A 15,368-nucleotide genomic window follows, 5' to 3' on the forward strand; every position below is an offset into this window, starting at 1 on the left:
TTCTGAGATTGTGTTGCATTGCTTTTTACCCTTTGCCTTTCAGCCCCCTCCCCCCTTTCTCTCACTCACTCACTCATGTCCTCTCCTCCCCATCCATCCATCCACTTAACCGTCTTTCCTTCCTCTCTGTCTATTGTGCTCCAGATCCTCTCAGTTCTCTCAAGGCGATGGCTGTAAGAGCAGTGCTAAGATCTCATCTGGATGGAGAGATCCCACCTACCAGACAGAGATCATCATCATCATCATCATCATCCGTTAGTCCTACTAGCAGACAGGTCAGCATGCATCATCTCCACCACCACCACCACCTACATTCTGTAGAGTCTTACTAGCAGACAGGGGTCAGCATGCATCCCTCACTGTAACTCAGCTGTCATGTTAGCCAGTTGTTAAATAAATGTGTGTCTCATTCAGTGTTTAGTGATTTATGGCCATTTTATTGATAGTCGTTCTATGGTGTCATTCATTCATCTCAAATCACTTTTCTGTGTGACACTTTTCTGTGTGGTGTAATGGTATGTCCTGTGTGTTGTCTGCTTTATGGTAATGTTTTGCAACCAAATTAATGTTATCTTTAATCTTTGGCCAGTATGGTTGTACACAGTACCTCTGTGGTCAAAACGTAAACAGTCTTATGCTGTATATCGTCACTGTCGGGCAGAAACCACGTATCTCCAAGTTTCAAATGTATGTTTTTTTTCATGAAGTAAAGCCCTGCTTCATCATACAAGGCCGTCAAACAAAGGTGGTGAAAACAGCCGATCTAGAAGCACACTATTTCCTTCCTCTCTGTCTATTGTGCTCCAGATCCTCTCAGTTCTCTCAAGGCGATGGCTGTAAGAGCAGTGCTAAGATCTCATCTAGATGAGAGATCCCACCTACCAGACAGAGATCATCATCATCATCCTGTAGTCCTACTAGCAGACAGGTCAGCATGCATCATCTCCACCACCACCTACATTCTGTAGAGTCCTACTAGCAGACAGGGGTCAGCATGCATCCCTCACTGTAACTCGGCTGTCATGTTAGCCAGTTGTTAAATAAGTATTTGTCTCATTCAATGTTTAGTGATTTATGGCCATTTTATTGATAGTCGTTCTATGGCAGCGCTACTCAACACACGTCCCAAGGGCCGCATGCGGCCCTTTCCGCATGTCTGTGCGGCCCGTCATGATCATACCATTACAAATATATATTTTTCTAAGTCTTTTAAAGTCCTTTTAATGCCGTCATTTATTTCAACGCGGTGATATTTGAGCCTCGGAGCACCCCGTAGGTTAGGGATATGACGAGTCAGGAAGAGAATGCAGTCACTGCAGCATTGTGCACAGAGCACAACAGCACTGAGCACTGACAACAGTGCGAGATGCTGAGCTTGTACAACGAGACGGAGACAAATCTGCTGAGATTTTGCAGCAGACAACCACAGTCTGGACGCATGACGGCCGTGTGATATCGCGACCGTCATGTTTCAGGCTAATGAAGACGTAGCCGTTGTCTGTGCTTGTCTCCGCGACGCTGCCGTCATTGAAAAGTAAAGTCAGCAGCGACAGTGCACGCATTCCAACAGATCGCAGCAGCCAAGGAACTATGCTTATTATACCACAAATCTCCTCCAACGAGCAGTTGTGTTTAACAAAGCTCAAAGCATCAAATGGTTTTACAAGTACAGTGCAACTGAGGCTGAGTTGAACTGTACAACGCATCTTGTGGTGAGCTTGTAGATCGGCTATTTTTGGTGAATGTCCCCCAAGATTAGGGATGCTGGGTCGTTTGAGTGATTGAATAATAAGTATAAACGTCTATTTATTTTAAATCCGTCTTAATGAAAAATGAAAGGGAGCCTTGCACACTCAAAAGTGTGCAAAATCATTTTCTTTATTTATTTATGCCAAAAACCAATTGCTGTCATGAAACGTGACAATCTTAAACGTAAGGAAAGTGACCGAGTCACAGAAGCATCATTCATAGTAGTAGTAAGCCTAATTTGATAAAATGTGATCATTTCATCATTCCATCCATAACAATGTTTTGGTTCAATGAGGTTTGGCCTGGCTTGTATAGATTGGAAATGTGTCTGTTTTCTGTGCGTTTCCTTAATTATTGGACTTGTCATGAAGTGTTACAAAATCATTGTAGGCCTAAACGTCCAAAATGGGACCGTAATTTTTAGCTTGCGGCCTTTTGACTTTTTTTGTTTGTGGCCCCTGAGCCATCTAAAGTTGAGTAGCCCTGTTCTATGGTGTCATTCATTCATCTCAAATTACTTTTCTGTGTGACACTTAACTGCTATGTGTGCACTGTGCACTGAACGTGAGATGTAATGGTATGTCCTATGGTAATCTGTTGTCTGCTTTATGGTAATGTTTTGCAACCAAATTAATGTTATCTTTAATCTTTGGCCATATGGTTGTACACAGTACCTCTGTGGTCAAAGCGTAAACAGTCTTATGCTGTATATCGTCACTGTCGGGCAGAAACCTCGTATCTCCAAGTTTCAAATTTGTATGTTTTTTTCACGAAGTAAATCCCTGCTTCATCATACAAGGCCGTCACACAAAGGTAGTGAAAGCAGCAGATCTAGAAGCACACAAACGTGTGCTTGTAGATCGGCTGTTTTCACTAGTTGAGTTATTTTTTTTAAATGATAAAAACAAACGTTTTGGACATGCATGGTTTCCACCCGACAACGACGATATGCTGCTTTTTAAGATATTGTTTTATTTTTAATTTTATGGAGGGATGTGTGATTTGCATTTGTGAGTATTGTGTGTTAAACCCTGGGTACAATGTTTATTATTGATGTAAAAGAAGACTAAATGGGTTCAGATGGTTTTTGCCTTTCTGTCAAAGACATGTTGTCCTGCATTCATTCATCTAACATCACTTTTCTGTGTGACTCTTCTCTTTAAAGTGGACATTGTGAGGAAAGAGGCCTGCTCATCATGACTGGAGAACCCACTGCTTAACCTGCCTGTTTCCTTAGGAGAAGTCACCACTGCTCCGACTGCACACTTGGACAACTTGGGTACTTCTATTCTCCTTTTTCCTTTTTGGACTGAGAATGATAATTTTTATATTTTGTGAGGACTGTTCAGTTTTAATTTTCTTTCTTTCTTTTTTTTTTGGTTCAAAGGCCTTAGGCTACATTTCAGGTTGGATCTTTTGAAGGTTGAATAATCTGAAGGTTCATGGGTCAATGTCATTTTATATAGGCATATAAAGTTTCCTTTTCATTTAATGCTTAGCTACTCAGGTCTGAATTTGTTTGTTCACAGGGGTTAAAGTTCTCAGTCCTGGGGACTGATTTCAGTCTTGAGGATTCCATAGGGGGCTATTTCTGAGATCAGTGCAGAATCACAATCACATCGCAGTGCGTTTTGAGCTTGTGATCTGCTATTTTTATACATTTTGAGAACTTGAAATGGGACATTCTGCATATTTAGTACTTTTACTTTGGGTACTTTAGGTGTATTTTGACGCCAATACTTTTGTACTTGAGTAACGTATGTTTTTGAATACTAGACTTTTACTCGTAACAGAATATTTCTACGTTTTGGTAATTCCTAGTTGTGACCTTTAAGCCGTGCATAATTCATTGTACGACAGATATTAAAACATCCATTCCACTGGGTATCAACTTGTCTAGTTGCAACGTTCTGTGACCCTGTATATCAGCTATCTTTAAAATGTTTGCTTACAATGATATGCCCAAAATAGGGAGGCCAAGTTGAAGGGGTTAGAATAGAATAAACTATTGACCACGTTTAACAAAAAAACAAACGTTTCAGTATTACTCGTATTGGCTCTAAGATTATCGAACTACCCACACTTTCTGATAGTCTTTGGAACAGACTAACTGTAAAGCTGAATATCCCTGTAGGACATACATGGGCAACTGGCGGCCCGGGGGCCACATGCGGCCCTCACCTTCACTTAATGCGGCCCGCTGGTGATATATTATTGATTTCAGCTGTTACAATTCCAAACATGACTTGCTTTAATTCCGTCAGTCTATATCAGTAGCTTAATGACTAGTATAGTAGTATTCAAATGTATTTTTTTTATGTCCAATGTAGGTATTTGTATTTAGGTTCATAGAGTCAACATGAATATATAACTAATGTGTTTGAAATTAAATCAAAATTTTACATTTCAGGATTCCAATTCAAAAGAAGCAAAAATAGCCTTTGAGCTTGTAGATCTGCTATTTTTGCTTCTTTTGTATGAGATACTAGAATGACAAAGTAGGACGTAGCAATATGGAATGTGGCCCTCTGGAGTGAAGGTGGAAATATAGTGGCCCTCGCCATCATCAAAGTTGCCCACCCCTGCTGTAGGACGATAAAGATTATTTACCAAGAAGTAGTTTGTGTCATTTGCCTTCTATTGATTTGATCATTATTCATGTTACATCATTACAAGCAGACTTTTGAAAAGATCTCAATTGTATATGTGCTCACTGCTCACGTATTGCATGAATTAGTTTGAAGTGCACGTCTGGACTCTGGAATTGCTTGTTACAATGACATTATGTGACTTTTGTATTTAATGAGTGAGTGAATAAACCTGCCTCAGTTACATTCTTGACTGAGTTCCAGCAACAGCTGATGTTTCCCTGTCAATTCTTTATTCTGTTATTCCTCTGTCAGTTTAATATTATTTCACTTTAGTATTTCTGGTCTACACGTAGTACTCTACATGTGTCGTATAATATTCATGCCTTCCAGACATTTTCTTTTTACAATATATTGTTGTATATAAAAGGTTAAAACAACTAGTAGGCTATGCATTAAATTGCTCTATATTCTAATATTGCAATAGAGTTTTTGCTCAGTAGGAGCATGCTTGTCTCCAGCTCTTTAGTAAACAGAAAATGCATTTTCAGGTCTGAGATCAATTTCATCCAATCAGTTCAGAGAACTCATAAAGGATAAACTAGTGAACTTGGAAGTGATGAAATAAATGAGCAGACAAATTGGAACAGTGTAATTTACATGTCATGTATTAAAGGAGTAGTGCACCCCCAAAATGACCTTTTCTATCGATTACTCGCCCCATATGGAGACTTGAGTTCAATAATATTTTTTAGTTTTTGTTGCATTCTTAAGCCAATAATTTGAGCAGACTCTTTGTAGGCCCATTGATTCTGGATAGAGATCCGGACTCAATAGGTACATTTATTATAATCAAATGATTGGCTTAGGAATGCGACAAAAACAAAATGATTGAACCCAAGTCCCCATGTGGTGAGTAAATGATAGAAAAGTCATTTTAGGGGTGAACTATTGTATGGCACTGCAGTTGCTTCATTTTGCCAGGAGATGGCGCAAGTTACCGAGGGCGCACATCATCTTGTCAACTTGGACCTGGAGGTTTGATTCTTATTTATTTAACCTAGACTTGCCCCTGTTGCTGAGTTGACTAGAAGAGCAGCAGACTGATGAAAGTCTAAATCAAAAATGATTCTAAAGCATTTCAGTACTTTTTCCATCATTGGGTGGGGGCGGGGCCGTCGTACTTGTCACATGACACGTCCAGCTGTCGGCAAACAGGAAGTCGGGATCCAATCACTTGTCAACATTTGGAAGCATAGAGCACATACATAGAGCATCGCAGCGGAAGTGGATTCCTGGGGTCACTTAATATTCCCCATTCATTTTCGCCATAGACTTTTACAAAAATATTTATAACAATTATGTTAAGCCTCGAACCAAGCCATCCAGGATGGAGGTGAATCATGACCATATAAACTTTTTTTCTATGAAAAGAACATTTTGAAAATCGCTAAACAAAGGGTAGTTATTAAATGTAGTATATCAAATAACGTAATATTAAAATATGTTTTCACATAGGATCAAAGGTTATATGATCATGATTCACCTCCATCCTGGATGGCTTGGTTCGAGGCTTAACATAATTGTTATAAATATATTTGTAAAAGTCTATGGCGAAAATGAATGGGGAATATTAAGTGACCCCAGGAATCAACTTCCGCTGCGATGCTCTATTGAGCCGATTGAGGTAATGATAAACAATGTTTGGCTACAGGGTAAAATAATAAAATGTACCGTAATCGTGCCTGTTGCTAAGGTATGGCAACATGATGGTGTCTTGCACGTCCGGACATTTTTAACTCAAATCTTTGTTTCTGGGGGTCCCTAACCTCGCTTTCTCCCGGAGGGTCCCTGGAATACAATATTTTGAGATAGGGGTCCGCGGCCAAATACATATCATTTTGGGGGTCCTTGACATGACAATTAATTTTGAGATCCACACTGATATAGCAACATACGTTTTTTTTTTTTTTTTTCCAGTAAACTGTTAGGATTTAGAAGACATTTGTAGAATGTCGGCCTATATCAGTGGTTCTCAAACTTTGTCATGTCAAGGACCCCCAAAATGATATGTATTTGGCCGCGGACTAGCTCCCATCTCAAAATATGTTGTTCCAGGGACCCCCAGAACCAGAAGTGATTTGAATTAAGTGTGGTTCCTGTGGTCTGTGGAAATAATCCTCAGCTTTCTAGGATCTCCTTAAAGTTGACCTTGTACCAGTGATTTGTACCGTCATGAAACTGTATGTTTCTATTGCAATCTTCTAATACATTCTTCAATCAATTAAAAATGTTCACTCTGAATTTGGGTCTTAATTGCGGCTCTTGCCTCAAGCTAGATGCAGAATAGATACACGCCTTCACTTGACTTGTACTTGTTTCTGTTTCCTCCGGTGCTTTATAGGTGACGTACAGGCGGTTCTCTTCGAACCAACATGGCGTCCCGCAGAGCAACCATAGCGCCCAGTACTTTTAAAAACACCACTGTGGGGGAGAAAGGGTAACTTCTGATTTGTTCTACTGCTAACAGAGCATTTATAGATCAGCTGTTTGTTTTGGGTAATGTTTGGGAACGTTTGTGTGCGTGGGTGTGTGTGCGCACTGTGCACTCTGGCATAGCATTAGCATAAACTGGTGTTTGGCTGCCTGTTGATGATGATGATGAACTAACTTGGCATGAATTGCGTTTATTGCATTTAATATGCTGCCTTTAGCTGTAACCCCTCCCTCCCAATGTATATACTTTACCCATTTTCGTAAACTGTTTTTTATTATATTTGAAGACCTGTCCTGAGTTCTAAATTTACTAGAGTAAAAGTACAAAAGCATTGGTATCAAAATGTACTTGAAGTACCACAAGTAAAAGTAATCATTATGTTCTCAAATATAACGAATACTCCGCTACACTTGTAAACTTTTGTTGTTTTCTCATGCCAAAAAAAGCTAATTTGAATTGAAATAGAAATTGCTTTTAATTTCAGTTCCAAAAGTGGGACCAGCAAAGATGATGGTGCTGTTCCAAAGAAGAAAACTAAAGGTCAGTAAACATGACGTTAACAAATGCAGAAGTTGAGAAATGATTCTTTGGCTAAATATAAAACTAGCATTTCCATATCGGTCAGATAGCTGCAAATTGCAACACTAGAGATTTTTTTGTGATTAGAATAAAGAATCACCTGAACGGAATTTCTTGACAGAAAGTAGCTCATATCATGGTCTATGGTGGGATTTTATGAAACAAACATATTAAACTCTTTGTACTATTTCAGCAGTATCATTTCTTTCATTAATTGCATGAGGCTATAAATCTGTGGGACAACAACAGACATGCTATGTTTTTAGTCTAGGATTGTCCAATAAATGACACATTGCTCAGTGGATAGTGTTTATATTGTCATGATACCATTGTATACCAGCACCCAGAGTTCTTGTAATGGATTATAATTTGAAACATGTCAAACGTGGACCCCACTGTGTTTTGAGGATATATCTAATAATGTCTCTTCTTGCTATCTCTACAGCCAGTGGGACGATTGTGAAATCTCGATATTTACAGCCTGTTGACAAATCGGGAAGCCTGTCAAAGGTAATACCGGATACCTTATTGTCGTTGAAGTGAATTAACCCATTTAGGCCTAGAATTATTTAACTTTAACTTATTTAGCTTTAACTTGCCGCGCTGTGAGCTTGTAGATCTGCTATTTTTGCAAGTCTTTGAATATATCTTTTTAAAAGCGAACGTTTGTAACTCATATTTGCTTCTCGGGGGGTCCCTGGAACAACATATTTTGAGATGGGGGTCCACCGCGGCCAAATAAATGTCATTTTGGGGGTGTTTGTCATGAAAAGGTTTGAGAACCACTGATTTAGAAGACGTTTATTAGAACGGATCAAAAATATTCAAAGATTGCAAAATGTTCACGATATTTCAAAAATAGCAGATCTATGCAAGCTTGTATACCTGGTATTTTTTTAATAGTTAAAACATAAAATAATGGTTATGTTCACGATTTTTCAAAAATAGCAGATCTATGTGAGCTTGTATACCTGGTATTTTATTAATAGTTAAAAGATAAAATAATGGTTAAAGTGGTTCAAATCTAAAGTGACACAGATTTGCGTTCAGATCCTAAATGGTTCCAAGAAAATGTCAAAAGAACCAGCCTACTAATACAAACCATAAGCATTGAACTAGAAAGATGCAATTCTGGGAAACTGCAAGTATGGTTGCCGTGAAACGAGTCACACTTGCAAATGAATTCCGTCTTACCATTTGAATCTTCCCCATGTCAATGGTGGAAATGAATTCACTAATAAATTAATGATCATTATATGGAGATCTCTGCGTCAGTCCTTGTCCCTTTTATGCCCATGTATGGAGATCCCTGATATCAATATTAAGCCCATATCTTGGAATGCCCATATATGGACACATTGTGTCAGTCTCATGTGGTCTATATGACCGCATCCCCATATTTGGGAAAAGTTACATTTTTGCATTTTCCCTTTCGAGTCAATGGAGAAAATTAATTAACTAATAAATGAATATGAATTAACTAATAAATGAATATGAATTAAACTATATAACCTAACCCATCTCTCAAAAATGCAAGCACACAATTCCTGATGTCGATTTGACATCCCAAGTGCATGCCACCAAAACCGGGAGGAGTAGAGAGGCAAAATAAAGTTTATCTGGAAAGATAGAAAGGAGGATGGATGGAAGAAAGTCTTATTCATGGGTTGCATTTGTAGTCCTAAACCAGCCATATTGAGGACCAACACAGGTGTTCAATTTGTCTGATTGGCATAGAACCAATATTCTACATTAATCAAAACACCTGTGTTGGTCCTCAAAATGGCTGGTGTTTCACTATATAATACAATATATGGTACTATAGTGTGGTTGCCCTATTATGGCAACCACACTAATGACAATGAACTTGTAAAATGGGTTTCAAGACGTCTTTAAGAATGTTGACTGTGAGTCCTGTAACTGTTAACAGAGTAACTCCGCCAATGAGACAGTTGTTGTACCACCAAGACCCCCCACCTCGCCTAGACCTGGGCTTGCCAAACAAAGACCCCCCTCTTCACCTAAACCCAGCTTTGCCAAACCAAGACCTTCCTCGCCTAAACCCAGCTTTGCCAAACCAAGACCCTCTTCACCCAAACCCGGGTGTGCCAACCCGAAGGTGGGAACACCGCCAAGACGCTCCATGGCCCCCCAGACTCTTCCAACCCGTAAGTATTTCCTGTGCTGGAAGTTAAAGGAGAATTCCGGACTAGGCGTTCTCATACCTCAATTCTTTGACTGATCCGAGTATCCCGAGCTGTCTCTGAATGTTCCACATTGTCAAACACGAGTATCCCGAGCTGTCGTAAAAAGGCGAGCGGCTACTAGACCCCACCCCAGAGGTCAGTGCTACAGAGCGCTAAAAATGATGTATATATTTTTCGCCTCTACGACTGGTTAATGGAGGGAATAACATCAGATTACGGTAAAAAAAAGGCACTAGTCTGGAATTCTCCTTACAGCTTTCCAAAACATTCTAGGGCTTCTTCTTTCGTGTATCATCTTCCTTGATGATTGGTTGATGACATTTATTTCACAAGATTTCTTGTTACTTAGGGGAGGCCATGGGGCTGGCTGTCGTCTGAAACATTAACAAAGACATTAACATTCACGACAAAATTCGAATCAAATTTCTTTGTAGACATATATACATTTAAATTGTATTATACATGTTTTTGACATGCATCTTATAGCGTAATGCATTTGTTTTGCAATGATATTAAATAAATGCCTATGCCATTTATTATGCTTTTCATAGACAAGATTGTGTGCACATCTCAAGCCTATATTCAGGCCAGGTGCTGGACATCAAGGTATCAGATAATGGAAGGAGAAAAACGCCCGCACACGGTTCATATGCTCCAAAAACTTACTTTTATTATAGGCAACTGGCTGCAACGTTTCGACTTTACGTCTTCATCAGGCAAAAGTTGTATTAACAAACAAAAAACCCCTTTTTTGTTTGTTAATACAACTTTTGCCTGATGAAGACGTAAAGTCGAAACGTTGCAGCCAGTTGCCTATAATAAAAGTAAGTTTATGGAGCATATGAACCGTGTGCGGGCGTTTTTCTCCTTCCATTTATTATGCTTTGCCATTAGAACTTCGATTTTCCTTAATTTCCAGCAGCACAGCTCCTAAAACAATGTCCTCGCAGGGGGACTTTCTGCAGCATGTATTTGATTAGGAATACGATTTCCTGCATCCCTGATATCTGCACAGCATTGTTTTCAAGACTTGTACATGTGTTTGATGACCACTGTCATTTTGTTTGCCCTCAGCTATGATGTCAAGTCTAGAACCTTCTATTTTGAGGTCAAGTATTCTGCAGTCCACGTTCACCGACGGAGGACACCACCGCCACCTCCCTGATTTTGAGATCTCTGTGATTAATGGTAACTCATTCAAAGTTATTGATATGTGTATTATGTATTGTATGGAATTGGGATTTGGAAAGGAGAGGTTGGATGTTTCAAAACGGGAGAGTGTTTTCTGCTGGTGTTTCAGTCCGAGTGTATCAAAGGGTGCGTTCGGAAATGCGCACCGGGTGTGTGCTCAGTGTAGTGAGTGCCTAAACCTAACCCTAATCCTAACCCTAACCTCAGTAAAACTATGCCTAAACCCAACCCTAACCCTAACCTCAGTAAAACTATGCCTAAAACTAACCCTAACCAGAACCGGTGCGCATTTCCGAACGCACCCTTTGATACACTCGAACTGAAACACCAGCAGAAAACACACATCCCGTTTCAAAACATGCCCTTATGTTGTCTACAAACTATATGTAACTCTTTGTTCTCTAGTCCAGTGGTTCTCAACCTTTTCAGGCCGCGACCCCCAAAATAATCATATTTGAACTGTGGACCCCCCACCCTGACGAGCAATAAGAGTTGACGTATTACATTTTATATAACGTGGTTCTATTGTGAAAATAGCCGATCTACATGCTCAAAATGCCTCACGTTGCAAGGCGTTGTGAGCATGTAGATCGGCTATTTTCACGATGTCTGTTTTAATATTTGACAATTTGGCAAATGTCCTTAAATTGTCACTTTAGAAATGTGCAGATACCCTCTATACTCTTAAACTTTATGTTGGTTTGTTTACTGTTTGAGCGAGAAAACAATGTTCCACATTAAGTTAATCATCTGGGGACCCCACAAAATAATTTGGGGAACGCCCCGGTACGTCCCGACCCACAAGTTTGATCACCACTGCTCTAGTCTAGTTGCTGCTTATCCTGTCCTTCTCTGTAGTTATGCATGCATTCACAATGTTTTCTTTAATGGTGTTGGTAGTAATAATTGGCTGTAAAATACTTCATCATCAAATACTTCAATCATCAAATCTTATTATTTTTTTATTTGTGTGATTCAGAGAACACTGTGATGCAGAATATTATGGAAGCCGAGAAACACCCAGAGAACGATAAGAGTGACATCGAGATGAATACGTTTCTGTTGGCTTACCTCACAGCAAAGGTGATGTACCCAAAAAGTAATGAAGACTGATATAATAAAATATCCCTGTTGTTTAACTAGACCTTGACTTAAAGGTTTTTTACAACAAGGGTTGTTTAGATTGTAATTAGAGAAAAGAAAAGATGTGTTCAAATGTTTTCATTTACTTCTTTCTATGACCTTGATTTCAGTGGTTGGGGGCATGCATGCAAGTGGCTATATATCTTTTTATACACAATAAGCTGGCGATTTCTTTACAGTAACACTAATACATCTGCCCATGAAAGATTGTGGTGCATCTTGAGAATGGGCTTATTGTGGGCCGCCTGCATGCATGCCCCCAACCAAGTCATTAAAATGGCTAAAACGATAGAAAGGAGTAAATGAAAACATTTTTAACACTCATCTTTTCTTTTCTCTAATTACAATCTAAAATATGAACCCTTGTTGTAAAAAGAAAAACAAAGTTGTCCTTTTAAATGAAGTCAAAATGGCGTTAATGAATTAAAGGTTATTTGAATAATGTTTTTTAGTTGAATGTCACTATTAACAGTTGGAGTTCATTCATTGCTTCCATCAGTGGAGTGAACATTTTCTGACCTTGCCTTCATGACTAACCTTTCCCCGGCTCCAGATGGGGCACAACACTGCCAAGCTGAGGGCAGAGATGGACGCGCGGCTCCGGGAGGAGATGGAGGAGGAGGCCCGTCTCCGTAAGGACGTCCAGGAGAAGAAGAGGCAGTACCTCCACAAGGAGAGGCAGAGGATGCTGCACGAGATGCTGGATCTACAGGTCACTGCAATCAAATCAGAGTTTTACATTTAACACGTTGCATGTTGGTTTGTTTATGTTGAGTTAGAAAACCATGTTGCACATTAAGCTAATAATCTGGGAACCCAGGTTCTCAACCTTTTCAGGCCGCGGACCCCCCCAAATAACCTTATTTTAACTGGGGACCCTCCCCCCCACCACCCTGATGAGCACTAAGAGTTGAGGCATTACATTTTGTATAACACGGTTCTATTGTGAAAATAGCAGATCTACATACTCACAACGCCTCGCGTTGTGAGCATGTAGATCGGCTAGGCGATGTGAGCATGTAGATCGGCTATTTCCAAAAATGTTGCCTCTAATATTTGACAATTTGGATGACCCTCATTTGGGGACCCTCCTGGGGGTCCCAACCCACAGGTTGAGAACCACTGATCTAGCATACAGACTATTTGAATGTTTCCATCTGCCCAGCACCTGGGATTTTATCTTTTGGATGTGCTTTCTTTGTACACATTTTGCTGCATTCTTTTATATATGACCTATTTCCAAAGAAATCTACAGTGTATGTGTAACACACACTCTGACAATGAGCGAAGAGGCAGCCATGCAAACCACCAGTCTGCTGGTTAGGACTAGGAGCAATTAGCCATTTAGTATCTTGCTAGTATTTTCATTCCACTAATATTCCTGTTCAGATTGCAACATTGGAGCCAGTGGTGGAAGCTGGCAAGCTTTTTGCAGAAGACTACAAATCATTCGGCTCCGCCATCGACACCACCCGGCACAACCTCCCCGTAAAGAACATCCACATTGGAGGGGACGGAAAGGAATTCTTGGGTTGGTGTTGACAATGTTTGTCTTCTTAAAAATGTAAATAGAAGGAAATATTTCTTCTTAAAAATGTAAATAGAAGGAAATAGAATGTCTTTGGGAAAGTGTAAGGGGGAAACCATTCAAGTTTTATTATATTGATCCTCAGGAGGAAATGCTAGTCTTAAGGCCTTTGCACGTGCGGAAAATCGGACCCTGTGTGCCAAGGCCTTTACAGTAGTGTTTAGGGAGAAATCTACATATTTAATCTTTTAGTTTTTTTCAGAATCAAATGCCCTATTTAATACTTTGTTGTATGATCTACATTAGTTCACAATGCATCATGTGAGCTTGTAGATCTGCTATTTTAGAACACCTTTTAAAATATTATGCCAAGTTGAAAGTGGTAAAGTCTGTCAGTGACTAATTGACTACATTGAATCCTTCAATTCTTTTCAGTTTCCTGAAAAGTAAGTTTTAGACATGCAGTACTGTCAGGTGTCCACCAGATGGCGACATTGTGTTGGAACATTGTGGTAAGCTTTGGTTCTCCTCACTCTCAGAGAAGGCAGAAGCTTGCCTGAAGGAGGGTGAGAGGATCCTGATGGACTGTGCACATGGAGACCAAGACAACAGCTCCTGTGTGAAATGCCTGAGAGACGTGAAGATGGCTTCCAAGGACATCAGCCACCAGCTGTCTGAGTAAGCATGCCCCCATGTTATCAAACCATTAGGGCTGTTTATGACATTTTACATGACGATTAATTGTCACTAAAAGAATAGTGACAATTGCATTTCTGTCTGGCTTGTAGGCTTTGAAGTTGCACATGGCAGATATGACACATCACCTAAATATACAAAGAAATTACTGACATATTTGACAACTTTATACTTAAAAAAAGAACATTGATAGTGGAAAAAGCCGATCGATTGTAGATCGTCTATTTCTACTATTTTTGAAAATGTTTGAAAATATATAATTTTTTTTATTTAATTTTTTCAACATGGAAACGATTATGTCAAATTATTGCGATTAGACAATTATGTAACGATTGTTTCAGGCCTACAAACGATACAGATTCACGATTCAGTGTTTCGGGCCCATTTTGCTCGATTTATACACTCCAGATAAATCCCCACTGACTATTTCACTATTGACACATTTACTGCTACGATCAACAGCCACGCTATTTAGATTTTCGTAACTTTTTTAACGTGCTTGCAGCGTGTATTTTTCACGATGCGCTGCACGATCGCTATATCGCCGTACATGTAGCGGCATGTGTTCGCTCAGAAAAAGCTGCATGTTCATAATGTCCAAGTGGCCCGAGCTACAAGCTAGCCAATTAGCATGATCTCCTAGGGAACTGTCTCCATTCGGAATCAATGGGGGTACATTTACCAAAATCAAGTTTTCGTCTTAGGAATGCGCGAATACCAAAACCTATTATTGAACTTGAGTCTCCATGGCGTGAGTAGTCAATAGAAGAAAGGTCATTTTGGGGTTCTACTGTGAATCATAGGCCCTCAGCGGTCAGATATCTGACCCTGTGTTGCTTCTCTCCCTCAGAGGCTTCTCCTCTCTGCTGGAGCTGTCAGGGCTGGTCAGCCGTCAGGCCATCCACATCCAGCAGGCCATGGAGGAGGAGCAGCTGGGCCCCAGCAGGACCCAGGAGCTCTACGGCCACAAGTGAACTCACTGTTGTTTTATTATTGTTGTATATATTTCTTTTGTGTATTTAACAAAAACGTGTATTTCTTCCGTTGCAATTTTCTAATAAAGACTGCTGTCCAGTGAAATTCCTTTCATGGGTCCCATGTCATTGTCTAGCTGTCTCTTGTTCTAGTGGTGTCCAAAAATAATCGATTCAGCAATGTATCGCAATTCAACGCAGCAACCGACATAATCG

The 15,368-nt window shown here is 39.8% G+C and overlaps 1 protein-coding gene across 1 annotated transcript; it reads left to right on the forward strand.

The window, feature by feature from the left end:
• The first annotated feature begins 6,757 nt into the window (after positions 1 to 6,757).
• Positions 6,758 to 15,262, forward strand: haus8 (HAUS augmin like complex subunit 8). Its single transcript, XM_080732635.1, has 10 exons — positions 6,758 to 6,837; positions 7,319 to 7,374; positions 7,859 to 7,923; positions 9,344 to 9,581; positions 10,695 to 10,808; positions 11,791 to 11,894; positions 12,508 to 12,666; positions 13,344 to 13,485; positions 14,022 to 14,160; positions 15,029 to 15,262. Exons 1-10 carry the CDS (start codon positions 6,773 to 6,775, stop codon positions 15,150 to 15,152), a joined length of 1,206 nt encoding a protein of 401 aa, XP_080588761.1. The 5' UTR covers positions 6,758 to 6,772; the 3' UTR covers positions 15,153 to 15,262.
• Positions 15,263 to 15,368: the final 106 nt, after the last annotated feature.

Source organism: Nannobrachium achirus, assembly GCF_963921795.1.
Source record: "Nannobrachium achirus genome assembly, chromosome: 1".
NCBI classification, from domain to species: Eukaryota; Metazoa; Chordata; class Actinopteri; order Myctophiformes; family Myctophidae; genus Nannobrachium; species Nannobrachium achirus.